Source organism: Symphalangus syndactylus, chromosome 7 (genome assembly GCF_028878055.3).
Source record: "Symphalangus syndactylus isolate Jambi chromosome 7, NHGRI_mSymSyn1-v2.1_pri, whole genome shotgun sequence".
Classification (NCBI taxonomy): domain Eukaryota; kingdom Metazoa; phylum Chordata; class Mammalia; order Primates; family Hylobatidae; genus Symphalangus; species Symphalangus syndactylus.
The window spans coordinates 13733488-13749514 of record NC_072429.2 but is presented as its reverse complement, the minus strand read 5'-3'; the positions used below and the strand labels follow the sequence as shown (position 1 = coordinate 13749514).

Here is a 16027-nt window from a genome sequence, read left to right as displayed (position 1 = left end):
CATGTTACCCAGGATGGTCTTCAACTCCTGGGCTCAAGCAATTCACTTGCCTTGGCCTCCCAAAGTGTTCAGATTACAGACATGAACCACTGCACCCAGAAGCCACAGAACTTGATGTGAGTTGGATGAGCAAGTAATTGAATCTTCCAGGAACCAGAGAGAACCCTACTAACCAAGAGTCCACCATTCTCTGCTGATGCTGCAGACTTTGAGCAGTTTCTATCTGATAGTTTACCAGAGTCTTGTGCCTTGTCCTTTTAAACTGGTATTTTTTTAATTAGATAAGTAGTGCTTATATATGGTACAAAATTAAAAGGTAAAACAAAAAAGTAGATGGTGAAAAGTATGTTTCTTTGTCACCTTGAGTCTCAGTCACTCAGTTCTCTCCAGAGGCACTGTTTCCAGTTTCGTTTGTATCCTTCCAAAATCAGTATTTATTATATTCATGTACAATTGAATGTTTATTGAAAGTTTGATCCATGAGAAAGTCTTCATGAGAAAAGCAGGCCATCCAAATTTAAACAGCTATATAAGGTTGATTTATTATCTGAACACCATAGTAACAAAAACATGCACAGATAAGAAAATATTCTTTGCCATCAGAAATAACTAAATTGGCCGGGTGCGGCAGCTCACACCTGTAATCCCAGCACTTTGGGAGACTGAGGCAGGAGGATCATGAGGTCAGGAGATCAAGACCATCCTGGCTAACATGGTGAAACCTCATCTCCACTAAAAAAAAAAAAAAAAAAAAAAATACAACAATTAGTCGGGCGTGGTGGCAGGCACCTGTAGTCCCAGCTATTCAGGAGGCTGAGGCAGGAGAATGGCGTGAACTCGGGAGGTGGAGCTTGCAGTGAGCCGAGATCACACCACTGCACTGCAGCCTGGGTGACAGAGGGAGACTCTGTCTCAAAAAAAAAAAAGAGCCCGGGTGCGGTGGCTCATGCCTGTCATCCCAGCACTTTGGGAGGCCAAGGTGGGCAGATCACAAGCTCAGGAGATCAAGACCATCCTGGCTAACACGGTGAAACCCCGTCTCTACTAAAAATACAAAAAAAATTAGCTGGGCGTGGTGGCGGGCACCTGTCCCAGCTACTCGGGAGGCTGAGGCAGGAGAATGGCATGAACCTGGGAGGTGGAGGTTGCAGTGAGCCGAGATTGCACCACTGCACTCCAGCCTGGGCAACAGAGCGAGACTCCATTTCAAAAAAAAAAACACTAAATCAACCATGTTCCAATTTATTCTTAGCAAGAGGGTGGCTAGTTCTAGAATAGGCTTTTAAAGGTCTCATCTTATGCAGCAGATGATGTCTGAATCTTGTGAAGTTGTGTGTAATTTAGGATTCTTTGTATGCCGACTTATTTCTTAAAATAGGAGAGGCTGTCAGTCGGCGCCATGTGTGAGCTGGTTGCTCTGTGGCAGTGGTGGCGGCTGGACTCCAGCACCATGAGTGGCTTCAGCACCGAGGAGCGCGCCGTGCCCTTCTCCCTGGAATACCAAGTCTTCCTCAAAAATGAGAAAGGACAATATATCTCTCCATTTCATGATATTCCAATTTATGCAGATAAGGATGTGTTCCACGTGGTAGTTGAAGTACCACGCTGGTCTAATGCAAAAATGGAGATTGCTACAAAGGACCCTTTAAACCCCATTAAACAAGATGTGAAAGAAAGAAAACTTCGCTATGTTGCGAATTTGTTCCCCTATAAAGGATATATCTGGAACTATGGTGCCATCCCTCAGACTTGGGAAGACCCAGGGCATAATGATAAACATACTGGCTGTTGTGGTGACAATGACCCAATTGATGTGTGTGAAATTGGAAGCAAGGTATGTGCAAGAGGTGAAATAATTGGTGTGAAAGTTCTAGGCATATTGGCTATGGTTTACGAAGGGGAAACCGCCTGGAAATTTATTGCCATTAATGTGGATGATCCTGATGCAGCCAATTATAATGATATCAATGATGTCAAACAGCTGAAACCTGGCTACTTAGAAGCTACTGTGGACTGGTTTAGAAGGTATAAGGTTCCTGATGGAAAACCAGAAAATGAGTTTGCTTTTAATGCAGAATTTAAAGATAAGGACTTTGCAATTGATATTATTAAAAGTACTCGTGAACATTGGAAAGCATTAGTGACTAAGAAAACAAATGGAAAAGGAATCAGTTGCATGAATACAACTGTGTCTGAGAGCCCCTTCAAGTGTGATCCTGATGCTGCCGGAGCCATTGTGGATGCTTTACCACCACCCTGTGAATCTGCCTGCACAGTACCAACAGACATGGATAAGTGGTTCCATCACCAGAAAAACTAATGAGATTTCTCTGGAATACAAGCTGATATTGCTGCATCGTGTTCATCTGGATGTATTAGATGTAAAAGTAGTAGTTTTTCAAAGCATTAAATTTGTAGAACTCATCTAAGTAAATTCTGCTGTGACTAATCCAATATACTCAGAATGTTATCCATCTAAAGCATTTTTCGTATCTCAACTAAGATAACTTTTAGCACATGCTTAAATATCAAAGCAGTTGTCATTTGGAAGTCACTTGTGAATAGATGTGCAAGGGGAGCACATATTGGATGTATATGTTACCGTATGTTAGGAAATAAAATTATTTTGCTGAAAAAAAAAAGAAATAGGAGAGGCAACATGGCTTAGTGGAAAGAACAGGAGCTATGAAGAGCCATGTTCAGATCTGAGCTCTGTCACTGAAAACAGCTATGCTTTGGACAAGTTACAAGCCTTTTAGGACTGGGTGCAGTGGCTCACACCTGTAATCTCAGCACTTTGGGAAGCCGAGGCAGGTGAATCACCTGATGTCAGGAGTTCGAGACCAGCCTGGCCAACATGGTGAAACCCTGTCTCTACTAAAAATACAAAATTAGCCAGATGTGGTGGCGGGCACCTGTAGTCCCAGTTACTCAGGAGGCTGAGACAGGAGAATCTCTTGAACCCAGGAGGCAGAGGCTACAGTGAGCCAAGATCGTGCCACTGCACTCCAGCCTGGGTGAGACAGAGCAAGACTGTCTCAGAAAAATAAATAAATAAATAAACCAAATCTAAGCCTTTTTGAATTATGTACAATAGATTTAAAAATACCTATATTCAGTGTCATGAGCATTAAATGAGACAGATAATTCAAAGCACCTAGTCCAATGTCTGGCAGGTGGCAATCACTCCAGCAATGGTGGCAGCAGTAGTACTGGTGGCCATACACAGTGCACATTCCGTATATACCACTGGGCTAAGGAGTAATAAATCCTGCTAGGGTTTTCAGCTGCCCCAGTAACTTCCAAGCTTCCAGAGTAGCTTGAAAAGGGACTTTATGACACCATATCTTCGTGACTCTGCATGCCTGTTTTTACCTACAGGACTGAGTTTAGGAAAGAAGGGCTCCTCGGCTTGTTGCACAATAGTGTTTCAGTCAACTCTTGTTTACTTGATGCTGCTGGGGGGCCTCTGAGGCTTTTCCTCTAGTGGTGCTTCTCAAACTTTTTGGTCTCAAGACCTGTTTGCACATTTAAAAACTATGGAGGACCTGGCCGGGCGCGGTGGCTCAAGCCTGTAATCCCAGCACTTTGGGAGGCCGAGGCGGGTGGATCACAAGGTCAGGAGATCGAGACCATCCTGGCTAACACGGTGAAACCCCGTCTCTACTAAAAAAAATACAAAAAATTAGCCAGGTGCGGTGGCGGGTGCCTGTAGTCCCAGCTACTCGGGAGGCTGAGGCAGGAGAATGGCGTGAACCCGGGAGGCAGAGCTTGCAGTGAGCCGAGATCGCGCCACTGCACTCCAGCCTGGGGGAGAGAGCAAGACTCCATATCAAAAAAAAAAAAAAAAAAAAAAACTATGGAGGACCCAAGGACTTACATTTATATAGGTTATAGCTATTGATATCTGCCATGTTAGAAATTAAAACTTCAAATTTTAACATTAATTTTATTATATTATTATTGTTATTTGAGACAAGATCCCACTCTTCACCCAGGCTGTAGTGCAATGGTGCAATTAGAGCTCACTGTAACCTTGAACTTGTGGCTTCAAGCAATCCTCCCTCCTCAGCCTGCTAAGTAGCTAGGACGAGAGGAGATAGCACCATGTCAAAATTGTTTTTTGTAGAGATGGGGGTCTCACTATGTTGCCCAGGCTGCTCTGGAACTCCTGGCCTCAAGTGATCCTCCTGCGTTAGCCTCCCAAAGCGCTGGGATTATAGGCGTGAGTCACTGCATCTGGCCAACATATTTATTTTAAATTCATATAAAAAGAGCAACAAGAAACCCATAACATGTTAACATAACATTTATTTGAGAAATAGCTGTTTTTTCCAAAACTAGCAAGAAATGTAGTTGGAAGAGTAACACTGTGTTACATTTTGGGAGAATTCCTTGACCCCTGGTTTAATAAAAGACAAATGCATTCTCATAATACTACTTTATTCAATCTGATGTGATATGTTGTTTTAGATGAACTATAGGAAGAAAATTCAGCCTTACAGAGATTCACAGTTAGAAAAGACCTGCTGGGGTGGCCGGGCGTGGTGGCTCATGCCTGTAATCCCAGCACTTTGCGAGGCCAAGGTGGGTGGATCATGAGGTTAGGAGTTTGAGACCAGCCTGGCCAAGATGGTAAAACTCCATCTCCACTAAAAATACAAACATTAGCTGGGCGCAGTGGCAGGCGCCTGTAATCCCAGCTACGCAGGAGGCCGAGGCAGGAGAATTGCTTTAACCCAGGAGATGGAGTTTGCAGTGAGCTGAGATCACGCCACTGCACTCTAGCCTAGGTGACAGAGTAAGACTCCATCTCAAAAAAAGAAAGAAAGAAAAGAAACGACCTGCTGGGGGAGTCTTAGGGACTCCCCAGGGGTCCTTGGACCACATCGCTCAGAGTCCGATTTGTTTCCTGAAGACTTTAGCACCCTGAGGGCAGAGTATTTCTTCATTTGATGGGTCACTGAAGGGGGACAGTTTTCATTTGGTGTGTGATAAAATGCTTTTGACAGATTGGCTGATAGAGGGAGCTATAGGTCAATACTAGCCCACATATATAATACTGAGATACTAACTTCTCCTTTCACAGATGAAACCGACAGATTTAGACAGAATTGGTGTCTAAAGAGTTACATACGGCCAGGCGTGGTGGCTCACACCTGTAATCCCAGCACTTTGGGAGGCTGAGGCGGGCGGATCACAAGGTCAGGAAATCGAGACCATCCTGGCTAACACGGTGAAACCCCGTCTCTACTAAAAATACAAAAAACGAGCTGGGCGTGGTGGCAGGCGCCTGTAGTCCCAGCTACTCGGGAGGCTGAGGCAGGAGAATGGCGTGAACCCGGGAGGCGGAGCTTGCAGTGAGCCGAGATCGTGCCACTGCACTCCAGCCTGGGAGACAGAGTGAGACTGTCTCAAAAAAAAAAAAAGAGTTACATCCCTGGCTGAGTGCGGTGGCTCACGCCTGTAATCCCAGCACTTTGGGAGGCCGAGGCGGGCAGATCACTTAAGGTCAGGAGTTTGAGACCAGCCTGGCCAACATGGTGAAACCCTATCTCTACTAAAAATACAAAAAAAAAATAGCCTGGTGTGGTGGAGGGCGCTGGTAATCCCAGCTACTCAGGAGGCTGTGGCAGGAGAATTGCTTGAACCTGGGAGGTGGAGGTTGCAGTGAGCCAACGTCGTACTACTGCACTCCAGCCTGGGCAACAGAGCGAGATTCCATCGAAAAAAGAAAGAAAACAGGAAGGAAGGAAGGAAGGAAGGAAGGAAGGAAGGAAGGAAGGAAGGAAGGAAGGAAGGGAGGGAGGGAGGGAGGGAGGGGAAAGTAGAAATGAACTTCTTTCTCTAATTTTGTTCTGACTGATCTCACCCCTTCTTAGCTACTCAATTCAGTTGCACAATTATTTATTGAGCACATTCTATGTAAAAGTCCTCCCAGAAACGAAGATCAGTGAAATAGTGCCTATTCTCAAGGAGTCGGCCCTCTAGTAGAGGGTTGGTCAAGATACATATTCAACAAATCCAAAGAGATGCACTAACAGCATGAAATGGGTCTTGGAGAAGGCGGTGCTTGGACTAGAACTTAAGGACCATAGGATTTCTGCTGGGGCTAAGTTTTGGGGAAGCATTATGAGCACAAAGGAGACAAACTGGTTTCCTACATTGCTGATCAGGTTAGAGGCTTAGAATCATGTCTGAAAAGTTGGTACAGATGTTGAAGATTATTGGTCCAGTTTCCCATTTAATACAGGAATCCATTCTACTTGATGAAAGAAATCAGGAGGTAATGCAATGTGGCTACTGCAAGGAAACCACGGTCCCTGGTAAAGCACCTTGCATTTAAAGATCTGCTTTCTATCTCGCTTTCACCTGTAAGCTTTATCATCAAGCTCCTCAACCTGAGAACTGGCTTCCTTGTCTATTCCAAGCTTGGCGCATACTATAACTAACATATGTGAAAATTCTCAGCAAGGGTTATAAGCCCTGTTTATCAGCTCAGCACGGTGGCTTATGCCAGTAATCCTGGCACTTTGGGAGGCTGAGGTGGAGGATTCCTTCAGGCCAGGAGTTTAAGACCCGCTGGGGCAACATAGTGAGGCTCTGTCTCTACAAAACATTTTAAAAATTAGCCGGGTGTGGTGGTGCACACCTGTAGTCCCAGCTCCTCAGGAGGCTGAGACAGAAGGATGGCTTGAGCCTAGGAGTTCCAGGCTGCAGTGAGCTATGGAGTACCACTGCACTCCAGCCTGGGTGACAGAGCAGGGCCCTATCTCAAAAAACAAACAAACAAACAAAACTGTTTTACTTTTTTTTTTCTTTTTTTTCTTTTTTTTTTTTTTTGAGGCAGAGTCTCACTCTGTTGCCAAGGCTGGAGTGCAGTGATGCGATCTCAGCTCACTATAACCTCTGCCTCCCAGGGGTTGAAGCGATTCTTGTTCCTCAGCCTCCTGAGTGGCTGGGACTACAGATGCATACCTGGCCGATTTTTGTATTTTTAGTAGAGATGGGATTTCACCATGTTGCCCAGGCTAGTCTTGAACTACTGACCTCAGGTGATCTGCCTGCCTCGGCCTACCAAAGTGCTGAGGTTACAGGTGTGAGCCACCATGCCTGGCCTGTTTTTCTTCTTACTATTCTGGCTAATTTCTACTTGTCTTTCAAGGCTCAGTGAGGACTAGTTGGGTAGAAAGTCTTGCAGGGTCGTCGACTTAGTTTGACACTGCATAGAGTAGCCTGTCTGCAAGGTCATCTGCTCCCCAGAATGTGAACTCCCTCAGGGGTGCCTGATTGACTTCTGTAACTCCAGAGCCTGGCACAGCACACAAGATAAATAGTAGTGTGCTAGTTAAGAGCTCTGGCCTTGAAAATCAGATAATCAGGGGTTGAATCCTGGCCCTGCCACTTACTATGTGACTTTGGGCATGGGCAAGATCCTTAGCCTCTTCCCTGGGCCTCAGTTTCTTCAACTGCAAAGTGGGGATAATAATTACAATTACCTCATAGGCTGAAGTGAGGAGTTCAACACGGGCTCATGCACTTTTTTTTTTTTTTCTTTTGAGACAGAGTCTTGCTCTGTCGCCCAGGCTGGAGTGCAGTGGCACAATCTCGGCTCACTGCAACCTCCACCTCCCGAGTTCAAGCGATTCTTCTGCCTCAGCCTCCTGAGTAGCTGGGACCACAGGTGCGCACCACCACACCCGGCTAAGTTTTGTATTTTTGGTAGAGACAGGGTTACACCATGTTGGCCAGGCTGGTCTCGAACTCCTGACCTCAAGTGATCCGCCGGCCTCAGCCTCCCAAAGTGCTGGGACTACAGGTGTGAGCCACCGCACCCGGCCTGGGGCTCATGAACTTAAAGATCATGGCCCAGTGCCAGGCACACGGGAATTCAGAATAGTAATAGACAACTATTGTTAAGTTCTCTATGTCTGTTGTGTAAGTAGATGAGGCTGTAGATAACTGCACTCTTTGTCTAAAAGGGCCAAGTTCTCATCAGAACACTTTGCTGAGCTCCTGGTGACCGAATCCCTAGCTCTGGGGTGAGCGACATGCCTCCAAAGAGCTGCAGCCAGGAGACAGCCAGGCGAAGGAGGGGCTCTGCCTCTGGGCTCCCCGAGGGGCGGAGGCCGGCGCGCGGGCCACGTGGGGGCGCGGGAGGCGGGGCTTGCACACGCTGGTCACGAGGTCAGCTATTGACACTTCCTGGTGGGATCCGAGTGAGGCGACGGGGTAGGGGCTGGCGCTCAGGCGGCGACCATGGCGTATCACGGCCTCACTGTGCCTCTCATTGTGATGAGCGTGTTCTGGGGCTTCGTCGGCTTCTTGGTACCTTGGTTCATCCCTAAGGGTCCTAACCGGGGGTAAGTGCGCGAGGCCAGCCTTGGGAGGAACGGGCTGTGAGGAGCGAGCAGGCCGGGGCGGGGAAAGGCACGACCCCCACACGGGTCAGAGAACGTTGCATGGGCGCCCCCCGCGCTGCAGAGTCAGGCCCCCGACCCGGCGGAACTCCTTGTGTTCCTTTTCGCAGCAGCTTCAGTGTCCTCCGGCCTGAGCGAGTGGAGGGTGACCTTTGGTGGACCCCCCTTGGAAACGAGTTTCAGGGGAATTTTTTTCTCATCATAGTCCTGTGTGGGGAGGTGCAGTCGGAAATGAGCAGGCCGAATCTGGGAGAAACTGGGGTTTGTCCCTAGTCGACTGTCCCCCTTTAGCCCTGCCTTCCACCCACATGAGGCCTCGTTTGCCTGAACTTAAGGATCAAATAAATAAAACAGAAATTGGCTTCTCTGCCTCCCATGGTGTCGCGGTTGCGTACAGAACAAGCTCGTTCGACAACATTGAGCCCAGGCCTTGCATCTAGTGGGCGCCAGGAGGCGGTTGGGGCCTGATCTAAAGCGAGATTAATTAGCAAAGAGCAGGAGGTATTGTTGAGAAACCCCTGCGTCATGCCTGTTGGAGGGCGCTCCGGCTCTTGTGAGTGTAAGAAGTGCTTAGAATGATTGGCTAAGAAAGATTTTTTTTTTCCAGACTTCTTTGTTGGATAGAGCTTTGTCTATTTTGGAATTAAACTTTTTAACTGTAGTATAAAATAGAGCCTTAATCTTCAAAGGAGCCTTGGAACACCCTCTTCCTGGTTCCTCTTTTGCTTTTCAGTCATTTTTTTTCTCAGTTCAAGATGATGAGAGGTGAAACTTCGACTGAAGTCAGTTTGTCAGAAACACCATCTCTTGCTTTATTCCTTGAACCTAATTGGTGGCTTCATAGTGCCTGGCTTTCATAGTACCTTGTATGCACAGGAGGCACCCAATAAATACCTGTTGAGTGGATAGTTCTATTGTCTTTATTAAAAGAAAAAGATTTTTGGCTAGGTGCGGTGGCTCACGCCTGTAATCCCAGCACTTTGGGAGGCCGAGGCGGGCGGATCACGAGGTCAGGAGATAGAGACCATCCTGGCTAACACGGTGAAACCCTGTCTCTACTAAAAATACAAAAAAATAGCGGGGTGTGGTGGCGGGCGCCTGTAATCCCAGCTACTCGGGAGGCAGAGGCAGGAGAATAGCGTGAACCCGGGAGGCAGAGCTTGCAGTGAGCAGAGATTGCACCACTGCACTCCAGCCTGGGCGACACAGTGAGACTCTGTCTCAAAAAAAAAAAAAAGAAAAAAGAAAGAAAAATATTTTTATTACTTCCCTAATATTTTGTGACCTGAAACCCTTTTGCTCCCTGGAATACATTTTCTTTATTAGTCTAAAATTATGTTTTTTTTTTAAAAAAGGAACATGGTAGATGAATTTTTATCATTTTTAAGTATCAAGTTCCTCCTCTCTGGTAACACCAGTTTTATGGGGTCATCTACCTATAGAGGTTGATGGACAGAGTCAGAATTCTGGCATTATTAAAGCAATTGTATTAACCAAAGTTAATTAGACTTGTTTTTCTTACTGAAGTTAGAGAACAACAAAGTGCTGCTTTGTTGTGTTTATATCTTCAACTGTTTCATTACCCTACTGTCTGCCTTTATGGCCTTCGTACTCAGAAAAGCATTTATTAATGTGCCAATAGCACTGACAATTCCTTTCTTAAAGACCATTCTCTCCCCTTCCTTGGGATGTCATTGCCATTATCCATGGTAATGAAACCCATCCTGTTTCCACTTAGCCCTAGTGAGTGTCATGATTCGGGTATTTGACCAGCTAGTGATATATAGACATGTGTCACTTAACAAAAGGGATACATTTGAGAAATGTGTTAGTAGGGCTTTTGTGTGAACATCAAAGAGTTTACTTAAACAGATGGTACAGCCTACTACACACCTAGGCTATATAACCTACTACACACCTAGGTTCTACACAACAGGTAGAACCTGTTGCCTCTGGGTAGGCTACACGCCTGTACAGCATGTTACTGTCCCTAAATACTGTATAGACAAATGTAACACAATGGTGTTTGTGTAACAAAATGTCCTTAAATACTGTATAGACAAATGTAACACAATGGTGTTTGTGTATCTAAACATAGAAAAGGTACAGTAAAAATACATATCAAAGATTTAAAATGGTCCACCTGTATAGGGCACTTACCATGAATGGAGCTTGCAGGACTGGAAATTGCTGTGAGTGAGTCAGTGACTGGTGAGTGAATGTGAAGAACCAGGACATTGCTGTGTACTATGGTGGACTTTAGAAACACTCTACACTTAGGCTACATGAAATTTCTGAAAAAATATTTTTCTTTCTTCAAAAATAACCTTAGCTTCCTGTAACTTTTTTACTTAAACTTTTGAATTCTTTTTAACTTTTTCACTCTTTCGTACTAACACTTGGCTTAAAACACAAGCGAGGCTGGGCACGGTGGCTCACACCCATAATATGCAGCACTTTGGTAAGCCGGACAAGAGGATTGCTTGAGACGAGCCTGGGCAACATAGCGAGACCTTATCTCTGAAAAAAATTATTTTTAATTAGTTGGGTATGGTGGTGCACACCTGTGGTCCTAGCTACTGGGGAGGCTGAGTGAGGGGGAGTGTTTGAGACCAGGAGTTCCAGGATGCAGTAAGCTATGATCACACCACCTTACTCCAGCCTGGGCAACAGTGAGACCCCGTCTCTTCAAAAATGAAACAAGTCCAGTGGCAGAGTCTGGGGAAGAGGCTGCAGGCACCGTGTCCATTTTCATAGATGGCAGGAAGAAGCCCCTGAAACAGCCCAAGAAGCAGGCCAAGGAGATGGATGAGGAAGATAAGGTTGGTTTTTGTTTTATTTTGTTTTGTTTTTGAGACAGAGTCTCACTCTGTCTCCAGGCTGGAATGCAGTGTTGTGATACTAGCTCACTGCAGCCTCCGCCTCCTGGGTTCAAGCAATTCTCCTGCCTCAGCCTCCCGAGTAGCTGGGGTTACAGGTGCGCACCACCATGCCCAGCTAATTTTTGTATTTTTAGTAGAGACGGGGTTTCACCTTGTTGGCCAGGATGGTCTCGATCTCTTGACCTCATGATCCGCCCATCTTGGCCTCCCAGAGTGCTAGAATTACAGGCGTGAGCCACCACTCCCGGCTGGAAAATAAATTGTTTAAACAAAAAGAGGAGCAGAAGACACTGGAGGAGCCGAAAGTGAAGGCCATGGGGAAGGGGCCTCTGGCTGTAGGTGGAATTAAGAAATCCAGCAAAAAATAAGCTGTTCCATGTGCCTGAGGTGATCGATGGTGACCCTTGATTCCATTTGTATTTAAACATCTGGATTCCCTGCTATAACATCTTTTTTTTTTTTGAGATGGACTCTCACTCTTTTGTCCAGGCTGGAGTGCAGTGGTGCCATCTTGGCCCACTGTAACCTCCACCTGCTGGATTCAAGCAATTCTCCTGCCTCAGCCTCCTGAGTAGCTGGGATTACAGGTGCCCACCACCATGCCTGGCTAATGTTTGTATTTTTGGTAGAGAAGGGGTTTCACCATGTTGGACAGGCTGGTCTTGAACTCCTGACCTCAGGTGATCCGTCCACCTCGGCCTCCCAAAGTGCTGAGATTACAGGTGTGAGCTGCCACACCCAGCCCCCTGCTATAACATCTTTTGCCACCTATACTTAGAATGAAGTGTTGTCTTGGAGCCTGTTGTACGTTGTACATGTAAGAGTAAACTTTTGAAAACAAATCAAAACACACACAGACACATTGTACAGCTGTATAATTTTTTTTTAAGAGTCAGAGAGTCTCACTTTGTCACCCAGGCTGGAGTGCAGTGGCTCCATCATAGCTCACTGCAGCCTTGAACTCCAAGGCTCAAGGGATCCGTCCACCTCAGCCTCCCCACTAGCTAGGACTATAGGCGTGCACCACTACACCCAGCTAATTTGTTGTTGTTGTTGTTTTGAGACAGGGTCTCTCTTTGTTGCCCAGGCTGGTCTCCAACTCTTGACTTCAAGCAGTCCTCCCACCTTGGCCTCCCAAAGTGCTAGGATTACAGGCATAAGCCACCTTGGACCTAATCAATTTTCTTTCTTTATATCCTATCCTATAAGTTTTTTTCCATTAAAATTTTTTTTAACTTTTTTTTTTTTTTTTTTTTTTTTTTTTTTTTTTGAGACAGAGTCTCGCTCTGTCGCCCGGGCTGGAGTGCAGTGGCGCAATCTCGGCTCACTGCAAGCTCCGCCTCCCGGGTTCACGCCATTCTCCTGCCTCAGCCTCCGAGTAGCTGGGACTACAGGCGCCCGCCACCGCGCCCGGCTAATTTTTTGTATTTTTTAGTAGAGACGGGGTTTCACCGTGGTCTCGATCTCCTGACCTCGTGATCCGCTCGCCTCGGCCTCCCAAAGTGCTGGGATTACAAGCGTGAGCCACCGCGCCCGGCCTTTTTTTAACTTTTTAAACTTTTTTTGTTAAAAACTAAAACACAAACACATTATTCCAGGCCTACACAGGTTCAGGATCATCAAGATGTCATTAGGTGATAGGAATGTTTCAGCTCCATTATAATCTTATGGGACCACCTGTTATTTATGCATTCATTGACTGAAAGGTCATTATGTGGCAATTGTCAAGTGCCTGTATTATCTGGGTCCAGTTCACAGCCTCTGCTGCAGTCCTTGCTTTTCCTGCTCTTGGCTGGATTGAGCAGGTCTTGAAACAGTGTCTCTCCTAGGAAGAGTTGCTATAATACATTTTGAGGAACACTGCACCTAGGCAGATGATCCCTGTGACCCTGACGATTTAGTTAACTTTTCCATGTTCCCATTTCCTCATTTTAAAATGGAAATATGCTTTTCTGTAGGGATTTTTTAGAAAAGGAAATATTAGTGCACAATTTAATTAACTTTTCCATGTTCCCACTTCCTCATTTTAAAATGGAAATATGCTTTTCTGTGGGGATTTTAAAAAAAGGAAATATTAAAGCCGAATTAGTACTAGTTCCCTTTTACCTCTTGAAAATACTGCAAATCAAATTTTTCAGGATACATGAAGGAGCTGAAGTGCTTCACACTATAGTGAGTTGGGGTTTTTTTTTTGAGACGGAGTCTTCCTCTGTTGCCCAGTCTGGAGTGCAGTGACACGATCTTGGCTCACTGAAACTTCCACCTCCCAGGTTCAAGCGCTTCTCATGCCTCAACCTCCCGAGTAGCTGGGACTACAGGCACACATCACCATGCTTGACTGATTTTTGTATTTTTAGTAGAGACAGGGTTTCGCCATGTTGGCCAGGCTGTTCCCGGACTTTTGGCCTCAAGTGATCCTCTCGCCTCGGCCTCCCAAGGTGTTGGGATAACAGGCTCCAGCCAGTGTCCCTAGCTTGTGGTGAATTTTTAATACAGGGGAGCATTTCTGATTTAAATTATCAAAAATATCTTCAAAAAAATAAAAATGGGCCTGACATGGTGGCTCACACTGGCACTTTGGGAGGCTGAGGTGGGAGGATCACTTGAAGCCAGGAAATAGAGACCAAGCGTGGGCAATAAAGCGAGACCTGGTCTCTACAAAAACAATTTTTTAAAAATTATCTAGGCATGGTGGTGTAGACCTGTGGTCCCAGCTTCTCAGGAGACTGGGTGGGTGGATTGTTTGAGCCCAGGATGTTGAGGCTGCAGTGAGCTATGATCATGCCACTGCATTCTAGCCTAGGCAACAGAGTGAGACCCCATCCCTTAAAAAAACATTCCCTTCTGCCCTTTCTTTTCCCTGCCTTATCAGGTCCTATAACCTCCTAATTACCCAACTTGCAGCATTCTGGTGTGCAGGGGTCTCTTGGGGAAGATCAATTAACATCAAATACATCTCTGTTTCTCTCCCTTCTTTCCTCCTCACAGGGTTTCTTTATCTCCTTACTGAAGATTTTTTTTTTTTTTTTTTTTTTTGAGACCTAGTCTTGCTCTGTCACCCAGGCTGGAGTGCAATGGCATGATCTTGGCTCACTACAGCCTCTGCCTCCCAGGTTCAAGCAATTCTCCTGCCTCAGCCTTCCAAGTAGCTGGGATTACAGGCATGCGCCACCATGCCCAGCTCATTTTTGTATTTTTTAGTAGAGATGGGGTTTTGCCATGTTGGCCAGGCTGGTCTCAAACTCCTGACCTCAGGCGATCCACCCACCTTGGCCTCCCAAAGTGCTGGGATGACAGGAGTTGGCCACTATGCCCAGCCGAAGATTTTTTTTTAATTTATTTTTTAAAACAGGGTCTTACTTTGTTGCCCAGGCTAGAGTGCAGTGGCACAGTCAGTCATAGCCCACTGCAGCCTCAACCTGGGCTCACACAATCCTTCTGCCTCAGCCTCCAGCATAGCTGGGACAACAGGCATGCACCACCATGCCCAACCAACTAAAAAAAAAATGTTGTAGATACTGGGTCTCGTTTTATTGCCTAGGCTGGTCTTGAACTCCTGACTTCAAGCAGTCCTCCCACCTCAGCCAACCAAAGTGCTAGGATTACAGATGTGAGGACTGTGCTTAGCCAGGAAAAACTTATGAATCTTTTCTTTTATTAAAAAAAAAAGTAGCCTACGATCACTTGGAAAAAACTCTTCAGAATTTATGGATGACCTAAATAAAGCCCCTTGCTCTTTATTTTTGCAACTGAAAAGGGCCAGCTAAAATCAGGTCTGTGTCTGAAATCAGCTTTCCTGATTCCTGACCATTCTAGTTTCTCATGATTTCCCTCTTTTCTCTAAAGGAATCCATAGATTCTCTAAAGCTTCCATTTTCTCACAGTGGCTTCCTGACCAGTAGATGTGGGGGAGGAGAAAAGGAAAGAGCACAGAGATGAGTTTGCCAGTTCAGTGGACTCCACTTTGCTTTTTTTGTGGTTTGTTTTAATTTTTTATTTTTTGATTATTTTATTTATAAATAATAGAGATGGGCTAGCCGGGCATGGTGGCTCATGCCTGTAATCCCAGCACTTTGGAAGGCTGAGGTGGGCGGATCACTTGGTCAGGAGTTCAAGACCAGCCTGGCCAACATGGTGAAACCTCATCTCTGCTAAAAATACAAAAATTAGCCAGGTGTGGTGGTATGTGCCTGTAGTCCCAGCCACTCCGGAGGCTGAGGCAGGAGAATTGCTTGAGCCCAGGAGGTGGAGGTTGCAGTGAGTTGAGATTGCGCCTGGGCGACAGAGCGCAGCCTGGGTGACAGAGCGAGACTGTGTCTCAAAATTTTTTTTTAAAAAGTTAAAAAAAAAATACAGATGGGATCTTGCTCTGTTGGTCAGGTTGGTCTTAAACACCTGGCCTCAGCCTCCCAAAGTGCTAAGATTACAGGCTTGAGCCACCATGCCTATTTTTTTGTTTTGTTTTGTTTTTTTTAAAGAGTCTGCCTGTGTTGCCCAGGCCTCGAGTGCAGTAGCGTGATCATATCTCACTGTAGCCTTGATATCCTGGGCTCTAGTGATCCTCTGAGTAGCTGGGACTACAGGCATGCCACTGCGTCCAGCTAACTCCCCTTTTTTCATGAACAATTTCAAACATGTAGAAAAGTAGGAAAAGTAGTATAATAAGTGCCACATATTACCTCCTAGACTCAGTCATTGTTTAACATATTCAGATTTGCTTCATCT

At 45.8% G+C, this 16027-nt stretch overlaps 2 protein-coding genes across 2 annotated transcripts in view; both read left to right on the top strand.

Annotated features, from left to right (window-relative positions):
* The first annotated feature begins 937 nt into the window (after positions 1 to 937).
* Positions 938 to 2646, top strand: LOC129486004 (inorganic pyrophosphatase-like). The gene has a single exon (XM_055285231.2). It carries the CDS (start codon positions 1400 to 1402, stop codon positions 2318 to 2320), a length of 921 nt encoding a protein of 306 aa, XP_055141206.1. The 5' UTR covers positions 938 to 1399; the 3' UTR covers positions 2321 to 2646.
* A 5525-nt stretch (positions 2647 to 8171) lies between these two features.
* ATP6V0E1 (ATPase H+ transporting V0 subunit e1) overlaps positions 8172 to 16027 on the top strand; it is a 52868-nt gene continuing 45012 nt past the window's right edge. Inside the window, exon 1 of the mRNA XM_055285232.2 lies at positions 8172 to 8363. Within this exon, the coding sequence (XP_055141207.1) occupies positions 8260 to 8363 (104 nt within the window). The 5' untranslated portion in view covers positions 8172 to 8259. The remainder of the gene's footprint in view (positions 8364 to 16027) is intronic.

What these genes read in the sequence shown, in the direction of transcription:
- LOC129486004 (XM_055285231.2), top strand. Translation starts at nt 1,400, where the DNA reads ATGTGTGAGCTGGTTGCTCTGTGGCAGTGGTGGCGGCTGGACTCCAGC.